Source organism: Euleptes europaea, chromosome 1, assembly GCF_029931775.1.
Source record: "Euleptes europaea isolate rEulEur1 chromosome 1, rEulEur1.hap1, whole genome shotgun sequence".
Taxonomy (NCBI): domain Eukaryota; kingdom Metazoa; phylum Chordata; class Lepidosauria; order Squamata; family Sphaerodactylidae; genus Euleptes; species Euleptes europaea.
In genome coordinates, this window is record NC_079312.1 from 158,564,093 (window position 1) to 158,588,083 (window position 23,991).

At 42.4% G+C, this 23,991-nt stretch overlaps 2 protein-coding genes across 3 annotated transcripts in view; one reads left to right on the forward strand and one right to left on the reverse strand.

The window, feature by feature from the left end:
- Window positions 1–3,597: 3,597 nt before the first annotated feature.
- Window positions 3,598–6,521, reverse strand: ORMDL2 (ORMDL sphingolipid biosynthesis regulator 2). The gene is made up of 3 exons (XM_056861723.1): window positions 6,319–6,521; window positions 5,805–5,956; window positions 3,598–3,842 (listed from the first exon to the last, which is right to left on the reverse strand). Exons 1-3 carry the CDS (start codon window positions 6,490–6,492, stop codon window positions 3,707–3,709), a joined length of 462 nt encoding a protein of 153 aa, XP_056717701.1. The 5' UTR covers window positions 6,493–6,521; the 3' UTR covers window positions 3,598–3,706.
- Window positions 6,522–9,909: 3,388 nt separating this feature from the next.
- Window positions 9,910–23,991, forward strand: part of SARNP (SAP domain containing ribonucleoprotein) — a 76,492-nt gene continuing 62,410 nt past the window's right edge. For both annotated transcript variants that reach the window (XM_056857991.1, XM_056857999.1), the window contains exons 1-4: window positions 9,910–9,973; window positions 14,435–14,534; window positions 18,892–18,938; window positions 22,576–22,643. In XM_056857991.1, coding sequence (XP_056713969.1) covers window positions 9,938–9,973; window positions 14,435–14,534; window positions 18,892–18,938; window positions 22,576–22,643 — 251 coding nt within the window. In that variant the 5' untranslated portion in view covers window positions 9,910–9,937. The remainder of the gene's footprint in view (window positions 9,974–14,434; window positions 14,535–18,891; window positions 18,939–22,575; window positions 22,644–23,991) is intronic.

Sequence of the window (23,991 nt, forward strand, 5' to 3'; positions counted from 1 at the left end):
CTGGCCATCAAAACCCCAAAAGGGGTCTCCGAAACTCGCCTGCGACTTGACAGCACTTTACACACACACAAACAGAGGTGATCATATCTAAAGCCTTTAATGGTTTTGGTGCAGTTTAACTAAGATAAGGTCTTTGCAGATCTTTAAAGACAGGGTGGTTCATGTCAAAGGAAGCCTTGATTCAGCTGCCTTTTATTTAAGTACTGGTAATACCCAAATAAGTGTTTTCAGCTGTGACAGGTAAGTTTTTCTGATAAATCTAATCAAATCAGGGCACATGCTAGTTCCAGTGCCTCTAATCATGTCCCCCACTCCCTCTTTGAAAAAGCAGCTTTTCAAACTATTTGAACATTTCCTTGGTGTCTTAGGGTATGAAGTAAAGCTATCAAGCCAAACCCATCAACACTGTTTCCCTCTTACAGAAGACAGGAACACCTTCCATAAGGGATGATCACCTTAAGAGGGAGATGTATTTTCCTAATAAAAGGACGAGGTTGAACTGCAGAGAGAAGTCTGACAAGTTGCTGAACCCTGCTGACAATTAGCTTAGGCAACAGTCTTAAGGGGATTCATATACCACCTCTCCAGAGACCCGCTCAAGGAGGCTTCCACCACTTGGAGATTAGTGGAACTAGGCAAGGTAAAGTGTAAGGTACACATTAGCGTGGGTGAGGCTTTTACCTCTAGGAGCTTTTTTTTGTGTTGCCTTTTGCCAGTTTAAGATAATAGCCTTTAAAACTCAGGTCTTACTAGATATGTTTACTTCTACATTATAGAAGAATCTTCATTCCTTTTTATTGTGTGACATTTTGGTGTTTGTGTATGTTTGTACTTCATACATACATTGGGGTTGAGTGTCATCAATCTGCTCATGAATACAGCTTTATGCTACTACTGATAGCCACTGTGGTTCAGTGTTTAAAGGTCACACTGACTAGGGCCTAGGAGATCTGGGCTCAGATTCTCAATCTGCCATGAAATTCAATGGTTGACCTTGTACCAGTCACACACTATCCTGACCTACCTCACAAGAGTATTCTGAGGATAGAAGGGGAGGAAAACTTATACTGCTGTGGACCTCTTGGAAGAAGATTCTCAGTTTTATTCCAGTCTTCAGAAGTAGTTACCATATTTTTCGCTCCATAACACACACTTTTTTCCTCCTCAAAAGTGAGGGGAAATGTCTGTGTGTGTTATGGAGTGAATATGCGCACAGAGCCGGCTGGGCGCGCTGGAACGATGCGAGCCAGCTCTGTGCGCCCCGTTCTAGCACGCCCAGCCGGCTCTGTGCGCCCCGCCCGCCTCCCAGCATGGTTCCAGCACGAGCCGGCTTTCCCCGCCCCGACGGCTAGCTGGGAAGGGGCGTGTTATGGTCAGGTGTGTGCTATGGAGCGAAAAATACGGTACCTCTGTGTGGCTAAGGGAGAACAAGTAAAACTGAAGATAGATAAGATGAAGGTGATATGATCAGTAAGACTGATATTCTGGAAGGGATTGCCTTGCCTGTGCTGGAAGGAATCAAGCTTATCTTTGGTGGATTCAGTGGAAAACCAGAGTCCTTTAAGATTCTGCTCTGCTGGCAATTAAACTGGTTACTGTGGTAGTCAAGAAGGGTTTTCCCCCCAACTGCATCTAGCAAGACTTGTCCCCCTTTTAGACTCAACCACTCTGCACTACCATAACAGAGCCTAGACTACTGTAGCATGTGTTACAAAAGGATACTGGCAAAGACCATTCAAAATCCAATGAGTACCACAGGAGGCAGCTGGCTTGCTTTTGATGAGTGAGCCATATAGCAATATATTACACCAGTATTAGAGCATCTTTATTGGCTTGCCCATTTGCTCCTGCGTCCAAAGCAGTGGCTAGTTCTTATCCATAAAGGCCTTCACAAACTGGGCCCCAACTAGTCTATTGTTACAAACCTATTCCTCTCTTTGCAGCACTGCGTGCTCACCATTCTATACATTAGGCCAGTAAGATCAGCATTGGCCTGGCCTTAGTCTCTCTTGGAGGTGGCCCCTTCCCTCTAAAACAATCTTCCAGAGGAGGTCAGGAAGATTATTTCTCTTGTCAAAATTTTGGGAAGACTGTGCTTTTTAAAAGATATTGTAGTAATAGGGGATGAATGTAGTCCATTTTTTCTGCTGGTTATGTGCTTGTTTAGTGCAACTAATATTTTTTCTTTATACCATGGCTATTTCTGCATGCTGCATTGGGACACACAAGCGTAGGAGAGGTGGAACAAGAATTATTTTCATGAATAAAGAGATGTCCACTGCGTCATTAACTGGTCACCTGAATATGAGTCATCCTGCATTACACAGATCTGCTAGATAAGTTACATTGACTCAGCATCTTCACAGTACAGGGTCAGCTTGGCTTGGGTTGCACCAGCCAGCGGAATAGTGCCTGCAAAGTCTGGCCACAACACTGCATGTACCATCTTCATGACTTATAGTGGCTGAGAAGGCAAGAATGACTTGGTGAGGGGCATGGTGCACCGCTTCCAAAACTCTTAGCAGTTTCTTTAGTTTAGCCACCCACAGAACTTTAATCTCACATCCAACCCCCTCCCTTGAAATCAGTTCACACCTGGGTGAAGCTGCGCTGAGATTCAAACTTTCAAAGAATCCACTGCTACTTAACATGCATTGAAGCTGTATGTGACAAGAATTTTTTTTAAATGTGGAGACTAGGTACAGGGAGGCAAAAAAAGGGGTGAAGATGAGGGGTCCCCCAATGCAGTTTCTACCGACACCTTTCCTAGTGCCTGGCAAGGGTTTTTAGAAAGTGGGCCAAGAGGGGATTTCCCCAAGAAAGGCTTCTGATTGGCTATGCAGATTTTTAAAAACATTGCTTTGGCAGCAGCTGCTCCCACAGCACAAGGATCCGCACTGTGTGACTCAAGGTAAGCTGCAGCAGCCATTTTGTGGCTGTGCCCATCACACTGTGCCAGAATTCCAAAGGTGCCCACAGGCTAAAAAAGATGGGGGACCCCTGGTATAGATGGAGCCAACATGTGGACCTGACAAAAAGCTCCCTCTTATTTTGAGACTTCCACTATTGCAGTAACCCTAAGTTTTCTCTCAGAACTACAAGGGCCAAAAAAACCAAAAAAACAAAAGCCTTATTTAGAAAACGAAAACCAAGTTTGTGCTCGAGGCTAGATGTCATGTTTCACTAGTATGAATGCAGTCCTATCAAGTTGCAACTGAAGGAACACAGTGGATATTTTGTGAAGTTTAGGAGTGCCCAAATCAGATTCAAAAGTTCTCCCTATTCCCAATCTTTTCCTCTTCCCTGAGTGAAAAAAGCCACAATAACACAAATTGTTTGAAGTGGGAATGTATAAAAAAACAATGAAAAGGGTTTAACACAAAAGCTGATCCCGGTCACTCACTACAAACAGCTCAAAGGAGTAGTCTTACATGGAAGATCCGCAGATTTCAGGCCCTGCCAAGGGTTCTACTTTTCATTCCACCAGAAGCAACACCCAGTGATTGGCTCAGTCTCCTTGCAAACCCCCCAAAGTTCTGTACTGCTCAATTATCTGGGCAGCTAAAGCTCTCCACCCCTCTCAATCTACACATGGCTCTTCATAGTTGAGTCTCAGGACAGTGATCATTGGTTGTCACCAGGTTACTGGAGCTGGGAGCCATTTCTCCTCCAGTTAAGTCTCAGCAGTACCAAGGTTCGGCCTGCTTCAGTACTTGTTGATACCAAAGATGCGGACACCGTGGAACTGAGGAAGCTTAGGTAGAAGAACACTCAACAGGGAGGTGGTGTTGATTATGAAGTGCCCAGGGTCATACTTGGTATAAAAGCTAGTCAGGATGTAGCTAAAGGAAAAGAAACAATCTAGATTAGTTACATTGTCAACCTGTGTCATAATGAATCTCCTCAAGAAGACTTCTCCAAACAAAACTTAATCATAACATTTTTAAGATTATTTAAAGAGTGTGAGAGGGGGGAATACAGGCTTCCCTGTGGAAATAGGAGCTTCTTTCCAACTTCTCTCATACGTGGCTTAATTTGGGCCAAGTGGATTTTTAGAATGCCTTTAATGAAAGAAGCAAGAGAAGCAAAAAGCTGTTTGTACGTCATTTACTCCTAGCACAACCATTCAGTGCTAGAAGAGGACTGCAGCTGCATACATACAATAACGAAGATGTGCATTACCACTGCTTCCTAGCCCAATGAAGCAACACATCAAAGGGGTCAAGAAGCCCATACTTCCTTCAGAATGCCTTCTCACATTTTGAGGACTCTTGCAATAGAGCACTCATAATTCAAACCGTTGTAATGAGTTATCTGTATCTGAATGGTCTGTCCCGTAGAACCATTCTCACTTGGATATCTAGCTGTGGTGACCCTGGCCCTGCACTTCTGTTTCAGTGACAGAGTAATTCAGCCTTTAACCCAAGTACGTGAAAAAGATCTTAGAAATAACCTGCTGTAACAAAATGCCAACTTAGTGCAACGTAATTAAAATAATCAAATTTAGGTTTTGAAGTAGACACATTTCCCCTTGATCTAATCATGCTGTTGGCTCAATCCTGACATAGACTACAGAGGTACATAAAGCATCCAAAATGTTTGATGGGTGACCTTCTTTTTAAAAAGGGAACAATAGACTTTCCATTTCAGTCATGCACCCCCATCTTGTTGGCTAGTAATCAATACAGGTTACAGATTTCTCAGGGCTTCCTGAACTATGTGAGATGACAGCTCTACTGTATGCTTTGGCTCTTAGCAAGTGGGCAAGGTAGCTCTTTGAAATACTTTCCCCTCTGCACAATGGACCTCACCCTCAATTGCGCCAGCTCTCTGTATCTTATCATTTGTGAAGGGCTTGCTGGCCATATATTTTATTTTTATTTTATTCGATTTATACCACACAAGTTTAGCAACTAAGGCAGTAGCTTGGGGCAGAAAGTCAAGCAAAAAACACAGCACCTATGACCAAATGTAAATTAGTAACTTACCATGAATGAGCAACAGTAAACATATCTTCTACATAGGATGTGTGTGAATATGAACAACTCCAAGGGTCGTTACTATTGTGTTCTACAATTTAATATTGGCCGCATGACCTCATCTATTTTCCAAAACCCTTTAACATAGGCTAAATACTACAATAAATTAAGCTGACATAGCTTATAAGGTTGGTAAACAAATAGTAACAAGGTCCATGCAGTTGGTTAGTTGCCAAAGTCCGGAATAACTTCCTGATGGCCAGCCGACAATTTGCAGGTAGTGTTCAATTTTCTGTGGCACTCTGTAGGAACAGAACTTATACAGAACAAAGAAACCCGTGCAAAGGCAAAGATGAACTTAGATGGGGTTCCGGTAGCCACCCATTTCACTTTAAGCTGCTTCTTCAGTCAAATCGCCATATCCACCTACTGCTTTAATGAAATCAATGTCCAAATCCAACATACAATCTTTCAAAGGAGATGCTGACTAGCAACCTTCCTTTGGCCACAAAATAAGACATTAAATTGTGGAACACAATAGTGATGACCCTTGAGTTGTGCATATTCACACACATCCTATGTAGAAGATACGTTTATTGTTGCTCATTCATGGTAAGTTATTAATTTACATTTGGTCATAGGTGCTGTGTTTTCTTAATAACTTTCTGTGGTTACAGTGTGAGTTTGTGTTTCGTAACTGGGACAAAGTCGGCAGGGACACAAGGCCTGGCAAAGGAAGTCTAATCACCAGCTGTGCTAACAGCTGACTCATTAGCCTCAGATGAGTTGAAAAGACAACAGAACACAGTGGCTCATGATACTCACAGGACTATTGGTGAGATGCTTAGGAACTTCCGAGAAGAGGTCCACTGTGTACCATAATCAATCTGCTCCCAGTGTGTCAGGAGGCGATCTTTGCCCTGGTCCGGAGTTTCAAAGGGAGTTCCTTTCACCATGTGCAGGAGCCAATACATCGCCTGAGAAAAGGGAAGCATGAGGTAAAAAAGCATGAGGCCATTTCTCTTCCCCTATTTTGTAGCCAAAGAAAAGTGCAACAAGGCACCAGAGATGTCTCCTTATGCTGCTCAGATGAAATGGTATTATCAGAGGAATTTTCGGGAGGCTTCAACATAGTGAAAATCCTCAAACAGATTCCACACCGCAACATCCATAATGGGAAGTCACAACAGCAATCAAGCTTCCCTTCTTGAGGAAAATAAAGCACCTTCTTAAAACACTGACACACCCAGAGAATGCTTAAAGGTTTTGAAGACCAAGAGGCAGGTTTAGGGAACTGAAGTGTATGTCTTGAGGCAACAGTAACAGAACTTTGACCTACCAGGTTATGGATGACGTTGGTTAGGGTCCAGACCACAGGGACGCTAAAGAAGGGGATGCTGAGAAGGATGATGTGAAGAGTGACCACAGAGATGCCATAGGCCAGCCATATGCCTCGGCTGTTCATAATTCGTGTGTTGGGATTCACCTCACTGTGTGCTACTCCAACGTTCATGCTGAAGAGAAATAAAAAAGTTGGTTGCACAAAGGTACCACCAGGAACCAACCGCTTACTCATCTAAAAACATCAATGGAAGCTGAGCTCTTTGGCAGTCACAATATCTTTCCTTTGACCAACCAGAATGCCTTTTGCAGACCTGGTATGGGACAGCCTGTTAATTTGGCATACAAGCTTGAATGCAGAATCCAACCCAACTTCACCGCCTTCAAAACATTAGTCACAGAAAACTACACCCAAGTAACATGACTGCCCGAGATCACAGAATCAGTGACAAAAAGGGAGCTGCAACTCAAGAGGAACTGTAACTTCCAATTGTAACCAATAGTGAGCTATTTATTTAGCATATTTATTTATATACCCTATCTTTCTCCTGGCACAGTCAGTACCTAAGTAACAATAATAAATACAAAACCAAATTATCTATTAAAATGAATAAAACATCATCCAAATAGATAATTACACAGATAAGCCAGAGCTCACACCTTCAAGCTGCCCCATAAGCGCCTTTGTTTTAGTCTCACCAGAAGGTACCAGGCTCACCCCTTCCAGGAGGCTATTCCACAGCTGCAGGGCAGCAATAAAAAAGGCCCAAGCCGTAGCAGATTGTATTTTGGGGACGGGGACAGCTAGGAGTCACTGTTCCGGGGAGTGCAATTTCCACTCATACTGGGAGTCTAGCGTTACTAAACTCTTTACAGAAACCTGGGGGAGGGGAGGAATCCTAGTAGGCTACAACTCCTCAACCTTTTGTGTTTTCCCATGGTCAAAACTAGAACTTAAGATGGCTCTGCAAAAGGATGTTTGCTGGTACAGCCCTGAGCACCAATACGATTTGAACACATGAAGCTGCTTTCTACTGAATCAGACCCTTGGTCCATCAAAGTCAGTATTGTCTACTCAGACTGGCAGTGGCTCTCCAGGGTCTCAGGCAGAGGTCCTTCACATTACCTACTTGCCTAGTCCCTTTAAGTGGAGATGCCAGGGATTGAACCTGGGACGTTCTGCATGCCAAGCAGAAGTTCTTCCACTGAGCCACAGCCTCTCCCCTTTACTTTTGGATGAGTGCTGCTCATCATCAGGGACCAGCTCATTCAGATGTCCCCAGTTCCCTACTAGCTGCAACCTGCCTAACAATCTAGGTAGCTTAAAGTTGCCTTCTGTTGTAACTCATCATGGGATTTTTATTACATAAATCATCTGAAATTCTGAGTCAGAGCAGCTGCTGGCAGGAAGAACCAAGAAAACAGCTGGGCCAGCAATTTCCCAAAGCCCTCTAGAAAAAAAGTGCTATATACAATTACAAAGAGGTGGCAATAATAGGGATTATTTCCTCACAGGGGAAGGCAATGGCTTTATCAAGCCATTTATATTATATTTATAAAGGTTTCTTTATTACAAGGATCTACCATAGAGGTATATTATTGCAATGTACTTTGTTGCTCCTACCTGCTAGTGACAGGCTATGGTTAAAGCTCCATAGCACAATTTTTTTAAGGAGCTACATTATGAAAGTGGTTAGTCCTGACGGGGTACCATTTAGAGCGAAGGAAAAACTCCTTTTTCAGGCCACATGTTTATTCTTTATAAACTCCTATATTGCTGCTTATTTTAAGGAACAAATATTAAACACAACAAAAGTTCTTAAAATGTACCGGATTTTTGTTTTCTGCAATTTAAACTAGAAGATACCCAATCCAAGAGTAACCTTCTTATAGTGAATCTCACTCAGCCCTCTAAAACAGTACACATGAATTCTGGCTCAAAGCAGGAGATCTGACCCAAGAAGACCTTTTAATCCCTTCTTGAGATTTCTTTATCTCCTGAATGATCAGGTCTGTAGAGTGTTAGCTCAAAAAAAGGTACCCAAGACAGGAGTCTTGCATTTCAGTAGATTCATGCTGTGGAGAAATCAGATTAAAATTTGACAATTCTTAATTTTTGGTCCTTCAGTTTTGACAGAAGGAATGACACATTCAGCCCTTGATAGTTTTCAGTTGTGTATGTGCATGTATCTATATGTGTGTATATAAGATCAGGATTTGCCATTATTTTGACATTTTTCTAAATAAAAATACACACTAACTCATTGCTACAAGTACACCTTAGTCTCTCATCATACTCAGCTGAGGTCATCATCGTTACTGTCCTCAAAAAAAAGACACAACCACTCATTTATATTGCATCTTTCAAGGTTAGTCACTCCTTAAGAAAATATAGCTTGAAGGAGTCACAGCCCAGTTAAAATAAGCAATTAAAACCAAATATAGATAAATATGCAAAAACTCTCCACAAAGAACAGTGACAACACTACAAGTGCTGCTGACCATGCCAAACCAGAAGTTATAAAGATTTATCTCCTACAAATATAAAAATATAAGTTTAAAACTGAATAGCACCTTTATACAATGCCATGATAGCTCACTATGCATTTCTTAAATTCTTTATAGTTCCGAAAAAAATGATAATGGTTAAAAGAGAAATACAGCATAACAGACATGTTCAAAAAGTTGATTGCTACTTATCCCCCCTAGTTACATAACAGCTTGTGACATGATCATTAAGGAATGGTCCGTCCCCTGTCATAAAATAGCTATTTTGTTCTCTGCTCCAACCCACCTCACACATGACATCTCAGACATCCCCCACCCCCTCTTTTTCATAAGCAACAAAACATGCAGCTTCGACGGGGGGGGGGGGCGATTGCCTTCTTTGTGAATAGCCAGTGGGGGGGGGGATGCTGAACTAGACAGACTTCAGTGGGGGGGGACGACGACGCTGAACTAGTCAGTAGGGGGAGGTGCTGAACTATCTACTTCCCCATTGAACGCACTGGATTTTTCTCCCCCCAGGAAAAAAAGCCTAAATTCCTGCCAGCTATTGCATTATTATACTGCGTGTCCTTCAAAGGAGCTTAGAACAGCACTTCTCGCCCTCATTTCATCATAACAACAACCCTATAGAGCAGGTTAGGTTGATAGAGTGACCAGCCCAAGATCCCGCAGTGAGATGCATGGCTTGGTGGGGCTTTGAATCCCCATCCCCCGACCCACATCGCAGACTACAATGAGCCTACCTGGCGGTTTCGGCAACGTCGCTTCCTATAATAAAAACGAAGGCGGGCGCAACCCCACTTCCTCCCTCACACACACACACACTTCCTCTACACGCAGCTCCACCGCAGCCCGGTTTCCGCAAACGCTCCCCTGCCTCATCATCCGACCAATCGGCGAGCGCGTCAGTCTCCACACTTCTTCCCTACTGGCCAGCTTCCTTCGCCAGCCTCGGCCTCTAGCCGGTTTCCCGGCAAAAGGAGCCAATGGACAAAGGCGATATTGGTAGGTGTAAAGTTCAAGCAAGAGGACGGCCGCGATTGGATGGAAGGCGCACGCGCTGCGGGTGGCCGGCGGGAGGCGGAGTTGTGACGAGAGGCGACGATAAGATGGCGGCGGAGATCGTAGAGCTGCATAAGTTGAAGGTACTGCGGGCCCTCGCGGCCGTTCGGGGAGGGACGAGGATCGTTTCTGTTTATTCCGAGGAGTCGGCGGCTTCCTTCGCTCCATCCCCAGTTTTCTCAGACTTTGCGACGGTGCCTCGTTTTTCAGTCTTTAACGAGTAACCTGCCTTTCCTGTGTCAGGCTTGCATTGGCCGCACGCCCTGCCTGCCCGCTTTCCTGAGGGGAGTGGAATGGCGGGGGGGGGGAATACGCGACGGTTCATCTCACGTCATGCTGATTCTATGACCCGAGGCAGTTCATGAGAGGGAGGGCATCTTGGCCATCTTCTGGGCATGGAGTGGGGGTCACTGGGGGAGGTAGTGTGTGTGTGGGGGAAGGTAGTTGTGAAATGCCTGCATTGTGCTGGGGGTTGGACTAGATGACCCTGGTGGTCCCTTCCAACTCTATGATTCTATGTCCTCTTCCGTCCCCGTCCCCCGGAGCGTTCTCCTTTCCTTAGACCGATCTGCAGGCGTGTGCCTGTCTTTAACTATCAGGCCCCACCAGGAGGAGGACGCTGTAGTCTCTGCTTGCTTTCGTATTCTTATAGTTACTTGGAAGTAGTTTGGGCCCGTCAAGCAATTCCTGGAGATTTGGGGGTGGAGGCTTGGGGAGGGCGGTGGGGCATAATACTGTAGAGTCCACCTCCCCAAAGCAGCCATTTTCTCCAAGGGAACTGAACACTGTAGTCCAGAGATGAGTTGTAGTTACTTCCAGAAGATTTCCTGGAAGTTGCCCTTTCTTGGCTCTGCTCAGTTACAGCACGCTGACCCCTTACTAACCACAAGCTGTATGGAAAGATTTGTTCGAATGAATGTGAGCAGTCATAAAGCCCGATATTCTTTAGTTAGAACCTTGACTGGAAGTGACATTAGTCAATCACTGTTTCCTCTCTAGCTACTTTTGGAAGTAGCTATCTTTTGGGAGCCTGTCTGTGGAACGGTAATCTCATAAATAATTACTAAACCGTTTAGGTACCCAGGAAGGTATGAGTAGTGTTTCTTTTCCAGTTCTTAGAATCTCAAAATGTGGCTCATGCCTTAAATGTTAAGGGTGCTACTGTGTGTATTCGTATGCCTGAGTAAACCCTGCCCCTGGAATGCAGTGAAGTTTATTTCCAAGTAAATACACATAACCTGCACAAATGGGCCTGTTTCCTTCTTTACTAGTTTCTGAACTTTCTCTCATTGTTATGAAGTCCAAGTGAATGTCGGTGACCCGCTCTTTCACAATCTTCCAGGCTAACGTTTTCTGCCACCAGAAGCTTCAGAGCTAAAGCATTGACAAGATCATACTTAGAATAGCTGAGTGTGAAATAATACCCTCCCACATTATTAGATTATTTTCTTGCCAAGTTGTTCCCCAGAGACAATTTCGGTACATTTTATGTTGTGTAGGCACCAAGAGAAGGTGCAGGTACTGCAATCTTAGCATGTTTCTAGTTCTCTTGAACCTGTTGGTTCCATCTTCCTCTGGAGGGTATAACAGTGCTAATTGATTGAAGACGCTTGTAGAGGAACAGAGCTGGTGATGTAGCAGCTGTATCTGCTGTTGTCTCTGAGCATTTAAACATTTAATCACTGTTTTGCAGTGATGTATATATCTAGTGATGTATATATCATGCAGCAAATTGGATACTTCAATTGGGTGTTTTAGTGAAAGTGGGTTCACAGCTTCTAAAAAAATTTGCTGCATGTATTCTAAAATTTTTTTTGTATACTTTTCACAGAAGAAAAAGAGCATCTAAATGCCTTTCCATGAGAAAGAGCATCTAAATGCCCTGCAACAGTAAATAGATCTGTTGTTTCACAAAGAAAAAATCCTTCTGTAAAAATCCCTCATTAAATTTTTTTTTTAGGTTTTTTTTTGCTAGGCCAATACTGATATAAAATTGTGATTTTTTTTAAAACCATGGCCAAGATCCTGTGAATGGACCACATGATCATGAACTCTGTCCTCTGCATCTAACAAGCATTTGCTACACAAGTATCAAAACCTAGTTAAAAGAGAACCAAGGGCTGATACAAATAATAATAGGAGAATTTGTGGAAGTGAATATGTAATCTTTGCATTTGCACAACTACAAAGGAACCAAAAATAGCTGCATTCCTAGGAATAGGCAATTTTACACTGATGGGACTTGCAGGTAGTATTTGTTACGAAGTTAGAGTTGCTATGTCTTTTCTGGCCCAGCTCAAATACCTTCAGCAGTAACACAACACAGAATTTAGCAGATGAAGCTTTTCCTGGCATGCAGATGAAATGAAAGAAATCCTTCACTTGGTAATCTAAAATTACTCCATTTAAACGAAAAGAAACTTGTATAGAAAAGAACTAGCAAACCTTACCATGATTTATATGTCATAGCAAACAATGGGATACTTACCATAAGTGAACACGCTTGGAAGAAGCTTTGGGCTTGTTGAGACTTGGACAAACCAATATGTATATGTGCATAACTTCTTTTATTATAGCTGTAGCTATTATTTAAATGCCCCTGTTCTTAAACTGAAGTATATAAGAAATGTGCTGTCTTTGTGGGAAAAGGTGATGTAATGCATTTCTGTAGTGTATTTTACCCTTGAATTCTGCTGCATTGTTTTAGCAGGTTCTAGATTTCCTAATAAATAATATGTGTGTGTATATGCACACCATCAAGTCACAGCTGACTTAAATATTAAACATGGTCTATAGATCCTAAATGGCCTAATCTTTCCCCTTTCACAGAGGACCTCCTGCCAATAAGACTTCCAAAACAGATTCTGAATAGGAACAATTGCCTGCCTCCGCATCATGCCCCAGTATTCCTTGGAGATCTCCCATCCAAACACTTGCCAGGGTCAAGGCTGAGTGTGACTGGCTCAAGGTTACCCAGCAAGTTTCCGCAGCAGGAGGGGGGATTTGAACATGGATTTCTCAGATCCTAACCCGACACTTTAACAAACAGACAACTCTGGCTCTCAAAGATGTATAACACTACCATGATTTTTTTTAAAAACCCAAACCACAAAATAAAAATATTCTTCAGCGTATCAGATACTGGCAGGCCTCTTTTTGGGCACAATGCCACAGAATTGGGGTCCCAGTTTTGTGCTTTTGGTGGCTTGGGGTTATGACTAACTGTTATGAGTAACGGCAGCTTGGAGCCAGCGTGGTGTAGTAGTTAAGAGCAGTGGACTTTAATCTGGTGAACTGGGTTGGTTTCCTACACATTCCTACACATGAAGCCAGTTGGGTGACCTTGGGCTACTCACAGCTCTTATAGAGCTCTCTCAGCCCCACCTACCTCACAGGGTGTCTGTTGTGGGGAGGGGAGGGGAAGGTGATTCTTAAGTGGTAGAGAAAGTTGGCATATAAAAACCAACTCTTCTTCTAAGCAAATGAGCCTAGATTCTTCGCCTTATCAGCTAATTATTTCCACTTTTGCAGCAAAACAGTTTACTGTGAAACACCCAAAAGGACAAACAATATTATATGTTTTCTCAACAAACCAGGATTTCAAAAGATGGATTGGGTCTCACAATCCCTCAACAGAAGGTGCTAATGGATGCACATCCTTCCTGTGCCCCCTTCCCAGCAGCTATTTCTGACCCTGGAAAAGTTTATTCTGGGGTCACAGGACTCATGAAGTCTAACAGCCATGAGCGTCAGGAGGCTGCAATGGGGAGAGGGAAGAGGATGAACTTGCAGTCTCTGTCTCCTCCATCAGCTCAGCGCCATTGATAGAAGACAGAGGAAAGAGGTTTTTTTACTCCCCCTTCCCACTGCAGCCTCTCAACCTACATGGGATTACACTCCCTTCGCCCTCCCAAAACAGATCCCACAATCCTAGAAATAAACTTTCCCAGGGTCAGAAATGGGTGTGACTAGAAAAAGATCCACCATTCTTCCATCCACAAGATCTAACCTAGTAGTTTAATCCCAATCTGGAACCTGGGTTTGCATGGAACACCTTGTATGTCAATACATCTGAACCATACTTGAAAACCCTACAGGGTCGCCATAAGTTTGCTGTGACTTGACGACAAACCTTTAGTTTGTATTTCCTAAATTGTGTAGAAATGCAAGCTAACTTGGGATAGAAAACTTTTCCTTGAGTGTCTGACTTGATTCAATGTCCATAAATGTGAACAATACAATTGTGTAGTATGGTGTGTGTGTGTGAGTGTTGAAAATAGAATAGCTGTGCCAAAGGAGTGCAAGTTCCTTCCCCAACATTATTAACTGTATTTCTAGAGAATTTGTATTGATCTGGCTTCTGCCTCACATTCTTACAGAATGTTTCTTCAAGATCATAAAATGAGTGATGTAAAAAGTTTAAGGCTCGAAAAGACTTTTTTAAAGCCATCTCTGTTGGTTTCCTTGTAATTTCTCATTTCACCTTCCAAATCTGTAAGAGGGTACATGTGCTTTAGTAAAATAAAGTCTGTTATACTTCACAGCTTGCTGAGCTGAAGCAAGAATGTTTAGCCCGAGGCCTGGAGACAAAAGGAAACAAACAGGATCTCATCAACAGGCTTCAGACCTATCTTGAGCAACATGGTAGGTTTCTTCTTTAGGTTTTTACAACTCTTCTCCAGTCCTTAACGAGGTTCATTGGAAGTCCTGCTAAAACAACCATAAACTTTAAACTGTGTTTCTTTACATAGTCATGAAAAATTCCTCCTAGTCTTTCCATCCAACAGCTGCAATAATTGGACCAATAAAGTACTTTTTATATAAAGCTTCAACAATAGCAATCTTATTGAGGGTGTTGACTCTGTGACAAGAAAATAAGTATTATGCTCCACATAATTCTTATGTGAATTCATTCAAGCCTCTTCCCCTTTTAATTTTCTGTTTATCATCTTTTAGAACAAAGATGATGTCCCAGTTAATGTTGCAGTCTTAAGCATCCTAACAAGAGAGTAAGTCCAGTTGAATCAGGTGGCGTTTACTTTCAAGTAACCATTTTAAAGATTGGACTGCATATTTGTTGAAGGTGGCCACAGGATGGCATATGAGATGTTGACTGGAACATGTTAGCATACATAAAGTAATAAGTATTCTCTCTATGTGCTTTGTCGTAAAACTTTATCCTTTCAACTTGTTCCTGTGGTCAGTGCAAGCTGCCTGTGTAGCACTCGATCTAGGCTTGTGCGGGCAAGATAGGATACAATGCACAGTCAGCGGCACAATGCCTATTTAACAAAATTAGAAACGAGCAAGGCAATGATGCCTACAGTCCTTTCAATATCAGCAAAAGTTTAGCACCACCGCTAATCACTGCCTGAGCCTAGACAACGCTCCTGGATTCCTCGCTGCTTGCCTTCTCTACCCTCAGCATCAGTTCTGCAACAGCGTCACAGCTGTGTGGCTGGCAGCACCCAATCTGTTCCATCGTCATCACTGTTACTTCAGACCCTTGGTGAGAGTCCTAAGGATGCAAAACATCAGGTTGCCTTGTTATATTCTAGGGTCTGTCAGTATTCTTACTGTGGCCCACAGTATTGCCCTAAATCTGAGAGAGGCAACTTCAAATCCTCCAAGCCAAATGCATATCCAGAGGTTGTACAAGATACAGCTAGTACGGAGAAATTCCTAACAATTGAAAACAATTGAAATTTCTGCATCCAGAATTTCTTGGGATATATATATAGTTCTTGGGAAGAAATGTCCACTGTCTCAGTAGAAGGTAGGAAGCAACTACTGACCTGAGGCTGTGTAACAGTGGTAAAGAGCATTATCTTAGGAGCGGGTAGGGGGGATTTGAATAATTACAGACAAGATGTTGTATCCAATGTAGCCCCTGGTTACATCATAGCTGTTGTGTACATATAAATCTAATCATACATTTGACATCCAGTAAACAGTAAGGAAATTGAAATTGTTCAAGACTTTCTATTCTTTGGTTCCATCATCAAACAAAAGGAAGTCTGCTACCAAGAAATCAGAAGGAGATTCAGACTGGGAAGGGCAGCCATGAAGGAGCTAGAAAAGATTCTTAAGTATAAGGATTTGTCACTGGCAACCAAGATCAAGTTAATTCATGCCTTAGTATTCCCTATTACTTTGTATGGGTGTGAAAGCTGGACAGTGAAGAAAACTGACAGGAAGAAAGATTCCTTGAAATGTGGTGTTGGAGGAGAGTGTTACGGATACCATGGATTACCAAAAACAACCACCACAAATAAGTGAATTCTGGATCAAATCAAGCCTGACCTGTCCCTAGAAGCTAAAATGACTAAACTTAATTGTACTTTGGTCACATTATGAGAAGACAAGAATCACTGGAAAAGACAATAATGCTAGGATAAGTTGAAGGCAGCAGGAAAAGAGGAAGACCCAACATGAGATGGACTTGCTCAATAAAGGAAGCCACAGCCCTCGGTTTGCAAGATCTGAGCAAGGCTGTTAATAAGATGTTTTGGAAGACATTGATTCATAGGGTCTCCATAAGTCAGAAGCACCTTGGTGGCACTTAACACACACAAGCAACCATTTTCAACAGTACTGAGGCATGAATGAAAATGACCTTGGCAGCAATAGGATTAGAATCCAGAGCTTTCACTCACTGGTGCTCCCTAATCTCTTATCCATAGAAGCACATCTTTAAGTCATAGAATCCCTTCCCACCCCCTCACCCCTGTTTCATGTTACCTCTAATCATATTGTTTTGCACGAGTGAAGCCCTAGGTAGGACTTGTAGTGGTAAATAATACGCTCTGTAAGCCTAAGATTCAACGTCCACTGTGTCTGGTAACAGGTTAGGTCAAGAAATACAGTAGGATGAGTAGTGTTGCGTACAGGCAGGGACCAGGCAGAGGTGCTTGGCCTCTGACTCCACTCCCAGCAATGGAGAGTACTGGGGGGAGCAGAGCCTGTCGCGGTTTACTCTTCCTGGTAGTGTGGGCGGACTGAGTGTATAACCAAGGCAGCACTCTAAACAAGGAACAGGTTCACTTACCAGTACGAGTTCCTTTGCATCAAGGTCTAGGCTCGGTCCTCCCAGATTCTGCAGGGATACCAGAAGGGCAGGAGCTGGTAGCTGGCACCTAAGCGAGATAATACTGAGCGCAGAGATCTCAGCACGAGCAGCAGAGCTTGCAGTAATTAGCAAAGTTGTTCCCACACTGACTGACTGGCCAGACTAAGATTTATGGCTGTTCCTCCTCACTCCCTTCCCGGGCCAGTTGTTCTGCATCACTCGCTGGTGTTGACTCCTGCAAACACCTACGACCAATTGCCTGCAATCTCGCGCTGCGATGCCTCTCCTGCAAACTGAGCCGAACCTTTGATCTTTGACAGCTAACTGGGCTGGGCGGGTCTAGAGGTGATAACCTTCTCTGTTCCTCTGCTCCTTCCCAATATGTACCACTTTCTTCTGCATCTGTCGCCTTTGCTGGTTCAGACCTATGGTCCAGTCGCCCTGGTAAGACTTCCACCGGTGCATCACCCTGCTCTGCCACTCCTTCCTCCTCTTCTTCCGAGGAGAGTTCAGGCTGACTCACGACAAGTAGGCTGTAGTCAGTCAGAGTTGCCAACAGTTGGCATAGGAAAGCAGTTGGTGGCTGCTTGGTCAGTCCTCCTTCACTCAGTCCAGCAGTCTTGAGGCTCTTCCCTCTCCCTAATTCATTCTTATAATTGGTTCCTTGCCTCCTCACAGTCATGACCGTAGAACATAGTCACAATTGTTTGTGCTTTCCTTTTTCCTCACAACTTCTTAGAAAGGGCTTAATTGTGACTTGGGATGAAGTGCTCCCCAGGACTGCCTGTTGCACAAGGTTCATACCATGAATCTTTGAGCAAATCGCTGCTGCTACTTGCAGATGCAAGGTGGGTAGGAATTATTAGGAACACTTGACCCATCCTCTATAACTTTATAGTATAGTAAATTTGCACATAGGCTCAACCTTTTTGAGCCTGTGGGCACATTTGGAATTCTGACACAGCATGGCGTGTGCAGCAACAAAATGGCTGCTGCAGGAGGTGGAGCCAGCCACAAAATGATTTCCTGTAATAGCGCATGGGGCAGACAGGATTGTAACCCTGTAAGCTGCACAGAGGATAAGAGAGCCCTTGAGGTGACAACAATAGTTGTATTTCTTGAGATATTTCCAGTATTAGTTGTATTAGAAAAACCAATGGGATGCTAGCCTAAATCATGGAAATGTGTATCCCGAAAAACAGAATTAGCTGCCATTGAAGAATTTGCCATAGTATTCTGTCTAATCAACTTGCAACATGCTAACATGTTTGTGCTGTTACAGACTGATTTTTATAAATTTTTATGATTTTTGGGGGGAATGTATTATTGACAGTAACAAGATACTTCGATATTTTTTCTCTTTAAATTGCATTAGTAATATGTGTGTATAAATCTGGTAGCATTTGCTGTGATATCCTACAGCGATGTGGGGTGGAAAATTTTCTAATGCTATAAATCTGGTAGCATTTGCTGTGATATCCTACAGCGATGTGGGGTGGAAAATTTTCTAATGCTATATTTTTTGTGGAAGATCTTCCACCCCATGTACGTAAATATAGTTTTGTCTATAGTTGTCAGGGCTGTTGTGATCCATAATGTTCAATGGGCTAAATGTGAGATATGAAACAAGGACAAACAGTAGTGCTTGTACATAGTACAGGCTTGTGCATGGTATGTTTGCCTTCTTCTGCTAATATTATTTAAATTATTTATATCAGAAAATTTTCTGGTGCAGTTTTTCCTGGAAAATCCACATCACTGGTGTCCTAACTTTGAGGTGGTTTGAGATATTCTGAAATAATGTAACAAAACTAATGTAATTTATTCATTCTGTTTGGAGAATTCCAGTGCCTAATGACTAGAATCTCAGTACGTCCAGCATATAAAATGTATTTTAATTAGTCACTGTTTCGATTTTTTCCTAACTTCTAGCTGAAGAAGAGGCAAACGAAGAAGATGTCTTGGGTGAAGAAACAGAGGTAAGTTATACATGGTTACAAGGTAATTGGATTTGTTTCCCCACTCCTACATGTGAAGCCAGCTGGGTGTCCTTGGGCTAGTCCTTAGAGCTCTCTCAGCCCACCTACCTCACAGGGTATCTGTTGTGGGGAGGGGAGGGGCAGGTGATTGTAAGCCGGTTTGAGTCTTCCTTAAGTGGTGGAGGAAGTCAGCATATAAAAACTAACTCTTTTTCTCCTTCTCCTCCTCCATAATGTAGCTTATGTAATTTTTTAATATAGACCCTTATAGTGGTCTATATTACTAGCACTTTGGAAACAAGGCTCATGATGACCAGTAACATCAGGTTTAGAGCCACATGTCTTATTGGAGTCCACAGTGTGTCTGAACTACTCAGTATTTGGTACAATTTCTTTAAAATGTTTTGTGGTAATACCAGAAATATGTAGTCGCCTGTAACATCTGTAGCTAGGAATATTTTTAACACTGGTGTTAAATAATACTCGTGACTAAGAAACCACAGTGATTGTATCATTTGATACAAGTAAACCATGTTTTATTGGTGTTTAGTAATTAGCCATGAATCTCCAATGAATCATGTACGTTTGATGATTTATAGATTCAGAAATACCAAGTGGTGACTGATTATTTTGCCATGTCTCTAATGATACAGTGTGAATGGCTCTTGAATGCTATCTTTTTACAGTATTAATTTAGACTCGAGCTATTCATACTAGATGGTTAGATGTGTCAAAATTAATTTTTTCAGATAACCAGTATTATTGCCTGGGATGAATACCCTTAAAACATGAATACAGATTTTGTTTTTAGGTGACGTGCTATAAAAGATAGCAAATGGGACCCACCCGGTTCCATTTCATGAATGCTTTAAGGAGACTGTTATTCTGTATGGAATTAACTTCAGTCTAAAACCCATTGAAATTTAAGGGTAGAATTAATTCCACATAAGGTTGCACTGTTGGTATTTTAAGAATGGTCAAGAAACTGATTGTCCTGTTTAGTGTAAATGTTTCCCTCTGTCATTGAGGAGACTGCACGATGAAATTATTCTGAATATCTCTCATACTTGGCTTGGATTTGGTGTTGCAAAAACTAAATTCATCCTACAAATTTAAAAATGCATCCGAACAAGGACTCAGAAATTTATAACTAAAATTAATAGAATTGAACAAATTTTTTAATCAAGTTATGAATTTATGAGGGGTTTTCTGTTGAAATATGAGCTGATGAGATAGGTTTGTGGATCAATGTAAAACAGCAGCAATTTTGCCTATCCTAGTTAGTTCCATAAAATTTAAATTATTCAGATAATCAGAAGTTTGCATAAACATGACTGATATTTCATGTTGATACAGAGTTTAATGAATTGAAATGACTGGAAATTCCTTTGTCTTGTGCAAGTGTTACTCATTTGACCTCAGAAATCATGATCGCTTACATTAACCCAGCAAGTAAATGTGATTGGGTGTAGGAGAAGCATGATGGTATGTGACCCTGTCACTCATGTTTATGATTCAGTTTGGGCTGCAGCTCAAATATTCACACAGCCTGGCCTAGATACAGCTGTATCTATGACCCCCAGATTAATTGCACAGAAAAGTTCAGTTGCATGTGAATAAAAACCAAAAAGGGCTTCTACGAGAAATATCAAGAGATCAGAAATAACTGTCAGCCAAAAGAACCAATAATTCTTTGACTATTCTGGAGTAAGCTACACCAGAGTAACTCACAATTTGTGTTCCAAAAAGATAGGTTCTGTGACCTGAGTCAAGTATATTAAACAAACTGCCACATTGGCTAAATTGGTATGCTCTACTTCTGCTAGTCTTGGGAAGGAACAAATACAGGACACTGAACCTACTCAGCTCATTATCCCATGCTCCTTCCACACTGCCAAGATTTTATAAACAATTACCCACATGGTTTCAAGCATACCTTTGTAGCCATAAAAGCTGGAAATTTGCTTTGTTTAAAATGGAAATCAGATTTAGAATACGAACATTCTACCCCTTGTGTTCTTCTGCAGAACGATTACAGAAAGAAGCCATATATATAGATTTCTCTATAATGTTCCAAATGAGGCTACTAAGATCTGCATTTCCCCCCAAAATTGTTTGTTGTGTTGCTCTTGCATTTCAGAACTCCGTATAATTTCATAGTCTATCTTTATTCCCCTTGGAAGCATGGAAAAATTTGATGAGGGAAGGTGAAGTAATTTGAGTTCAGACTGATCTGGTTCCTAGCCAAAAACGTCCAGTTCAGAATGCTGCTTACCATATTTCTGTTATCTGTAAAGCCAGAAGTATACTACTGCGGCTCCTCTGTTAAGGAGGGCAACGTGATCTACTGAGTTCTGACTCTTATGATTATGTGGTGCTCCCAGAACCAAGATTTACATTATTCATTTAGAGCACCATGCAGTTGGTTTCTGAGTGCATATTTGGAGGCACAGTCCAACTAAGGACCAACTATATGGAATGACAGAAGATTAATGATTAGACATCCTATGATTTTTTTAAAATGCTAGTAGCATTTGCCAATAATTAGGGAACCAGATCTGGTCTACTGAGGTGGGGTGGGGGAGTTGTGGTTAACACTTTCTACCTATACCATTCCCCCACTTTAAATATACATATGGTGCTTAGAACTTCTGTATAGCTGCGGGCTTCTCCCTGCAGGCCAAATAACTCCATGAGGACAATTAGAGAAAAGAATGAGAGCTAAAACGTCCCTTCCCCCAGCCTTCCAACTCCCCCCCCCCCACGCGCACACTTTGCACTTTTAAGAATCCTAGGGGATCTCATCACAGTTTTCCCATCATCTCTATTTGCAGCCAAGAGAAACTAGCTATTGAAATTTTTATATGGACATTAAGGTTTTTTTAAAGGTGAAATCTTGAAAGTATGAGAGAACAAAGTGCACTATCTGTCCTCAAGTAATACCTATAGCATCAATTGCTCTGAGCTTTTTAGAGTTTTTGCCTTGTTAGTATTAAAAAAGAAAGATGGTGCTTATTGACTATTGGGCCAACTTGTGATAATACTGAAACAGCATAAATATTTTGATATTACCTAGAATATTATGTCAGGCAGTTTGGAGTTGTCTTCTGCAGCTTGAAGAATTCTGTGTAATTTGACAGCTCATATTGTGTTTACTAAGAGATGTGGGTGTAGTATCTTATCATGTTACCTATTGTGGGGTGTCTGTTGTGTCTGTCATTTTAAAAAAGGTGGGATAGAGCAACTATTTCTGAAGTTTAATTTTCTTGTAAGTCTGCTAGAATCCATCTCCATGGCTTGTAAATTAGCTTATTAAGCATGGAGCTAATGGAAAAGATGTATGAGCTTTGACTGAAATTTACAAAAATAAAAAGGATAGTGTATCCATTGGGCCAGTTTTTCTTTTTGTAAATATGCAAATGTGTCTCTGAGCCCAGAGCAATGATTGTAGTGTTGGGGTGCTACAAATAAGGCTGCAATCCCATGCATACCTAAGTTCCATCGAACATGTTGGGGCTTACTTCCAAAGCAAAGTGTAGTACCAGGCTGGTAATAGTATCCGTAGTCCACATCAGCATCTCTTGTGAAGCTTCTGTTCTGCAGGTTTACCTTTCTCTTTTGTGTGATTGTATTGCAGGAAGAAGAACAGAAGCCAGTAGACACTCCTGTCAAAGAGGAAACGCCTGTGGAAAAATCAGCTGAAGTGTAATTATCATTCATAACCAAAGCAAGCTATTGGTCAAAGATTACTGAGTTCGTGTATCTCCATCATCTGAATGCTACCTCTGCTGTGAAATACTGTCCATCTTATGATTATGAGCTAACTTCTTAGGCACTTACGTTGAAGAGGGCAAATCCAGATCTATAGTAGAATAGGTCAGGGTGGGTGGTAGATAATACAGAGGCTATATTTTGAAACATTATCATAAATTGAAATGCTGGAAGGCTAGACATAGGGGCTGTGTTGCATGACTCCCTTCCATTAGCGGCAGAATCTTCCAGCATAAGGAGCCTAGTGTGAGAAGAAGGCTCTGCTATTAGCAGAATGGAGTCATAGAATATTCTGTCATTTTGGAAATTAGATTTAACTTACGTCACATAGAATAGGTGAAACTGCTAGTTCTTTCATGCATAGGATATCTCTTTTGCAGAGAACCAGATGGATGCTATTCTTACAGCCCATTCCTGAGTTGTCGGTGGCCGGGGATGGCAGGAGGAGGTGCCCCTATGGCACCTCCTAACCCGTTTCCCAGGCGCTGAAAGCTCAAAAAAAGGCTTTTAAAATTTTAAATGGGGCCTTTCGCTCCATAGAGAACAGCGAGGCTGCGCCTGCTAAAAACAGGCGCAGCACCACCGTTGTCACCACTGGCGAGCCGGGCTGAAAGGGGACACCCAGCACACCCTGAGAACGCCCCCCGGAACACCGGCGCAGGACTTTACACCAGTGGGACGCTGGTGGAAGGCCCCATTGGTGTCCAGGGGTGGCGCTGCCATGGCAGCGCAGGGAGACCAGCATCTGGGCCTTGCCACCGGCATTAGGGCCACTCACGGTAGTGTAAGTACCCTGGACACCGGCATAGAGGGGCCCGATGCCAGCACAGCCCCTTCCTGGCCTCCCGAGGACTTAGACCTCAGAAGTCAGGAATGCACTGTGAATGTAAGCTAGTGTGTTTGCAGTTACACTTTCATCAACTATATCTGTGTTGTTTATGATAATGTAGCCCGACAATTTCAAGGGCTGGGTAAATTGTACACATTCTTTTAAAAATCCGTATTCTGCATCAAGATAACAGATTCTGCACCAGAAAAATCTTACATAAGAACCTAAGAAAAGCCATGCTGGATCAGACCAAGGCCCATCAAGTTCAGCAGTGGCCAGCCAGGTGCCTCTAGGAAGCCCCAAACAAGACAACTGCAGCAGCACCATATTGCCTGTGTTCCGTAGCACTTAATATTTTTGGCATGCTCCTCTGATCCTGGAGAGAATAGACATGCATCATGACCAGTATCCATTTTAACTAGTAGCCATGAATATCCCTCTCTTCCATAAACA

Coding starts and splice junctions, on each gene's coding strand:
- ORMDL2 (XM_056861723.1), bottom strand. CDS start 6,492: ATGAACGTTGGAGTAGCACACAGTGAGGTGAATCCCAACACACGAATT. Junction 5,957..6,318: donor CCAACGTCATCCATAACCTG/GTAGGTCAAAGT, acceptor CCCTTTTCTCAG/GCGATGTATTGGCTCCTGCA. Junction 3,843..5,804: donor AGCATCTCACCAATAGTCCT/GTGAGTATCATG, acceptor CTTTTCCTTTAG/CTACATCCTGACTAGCTTTT.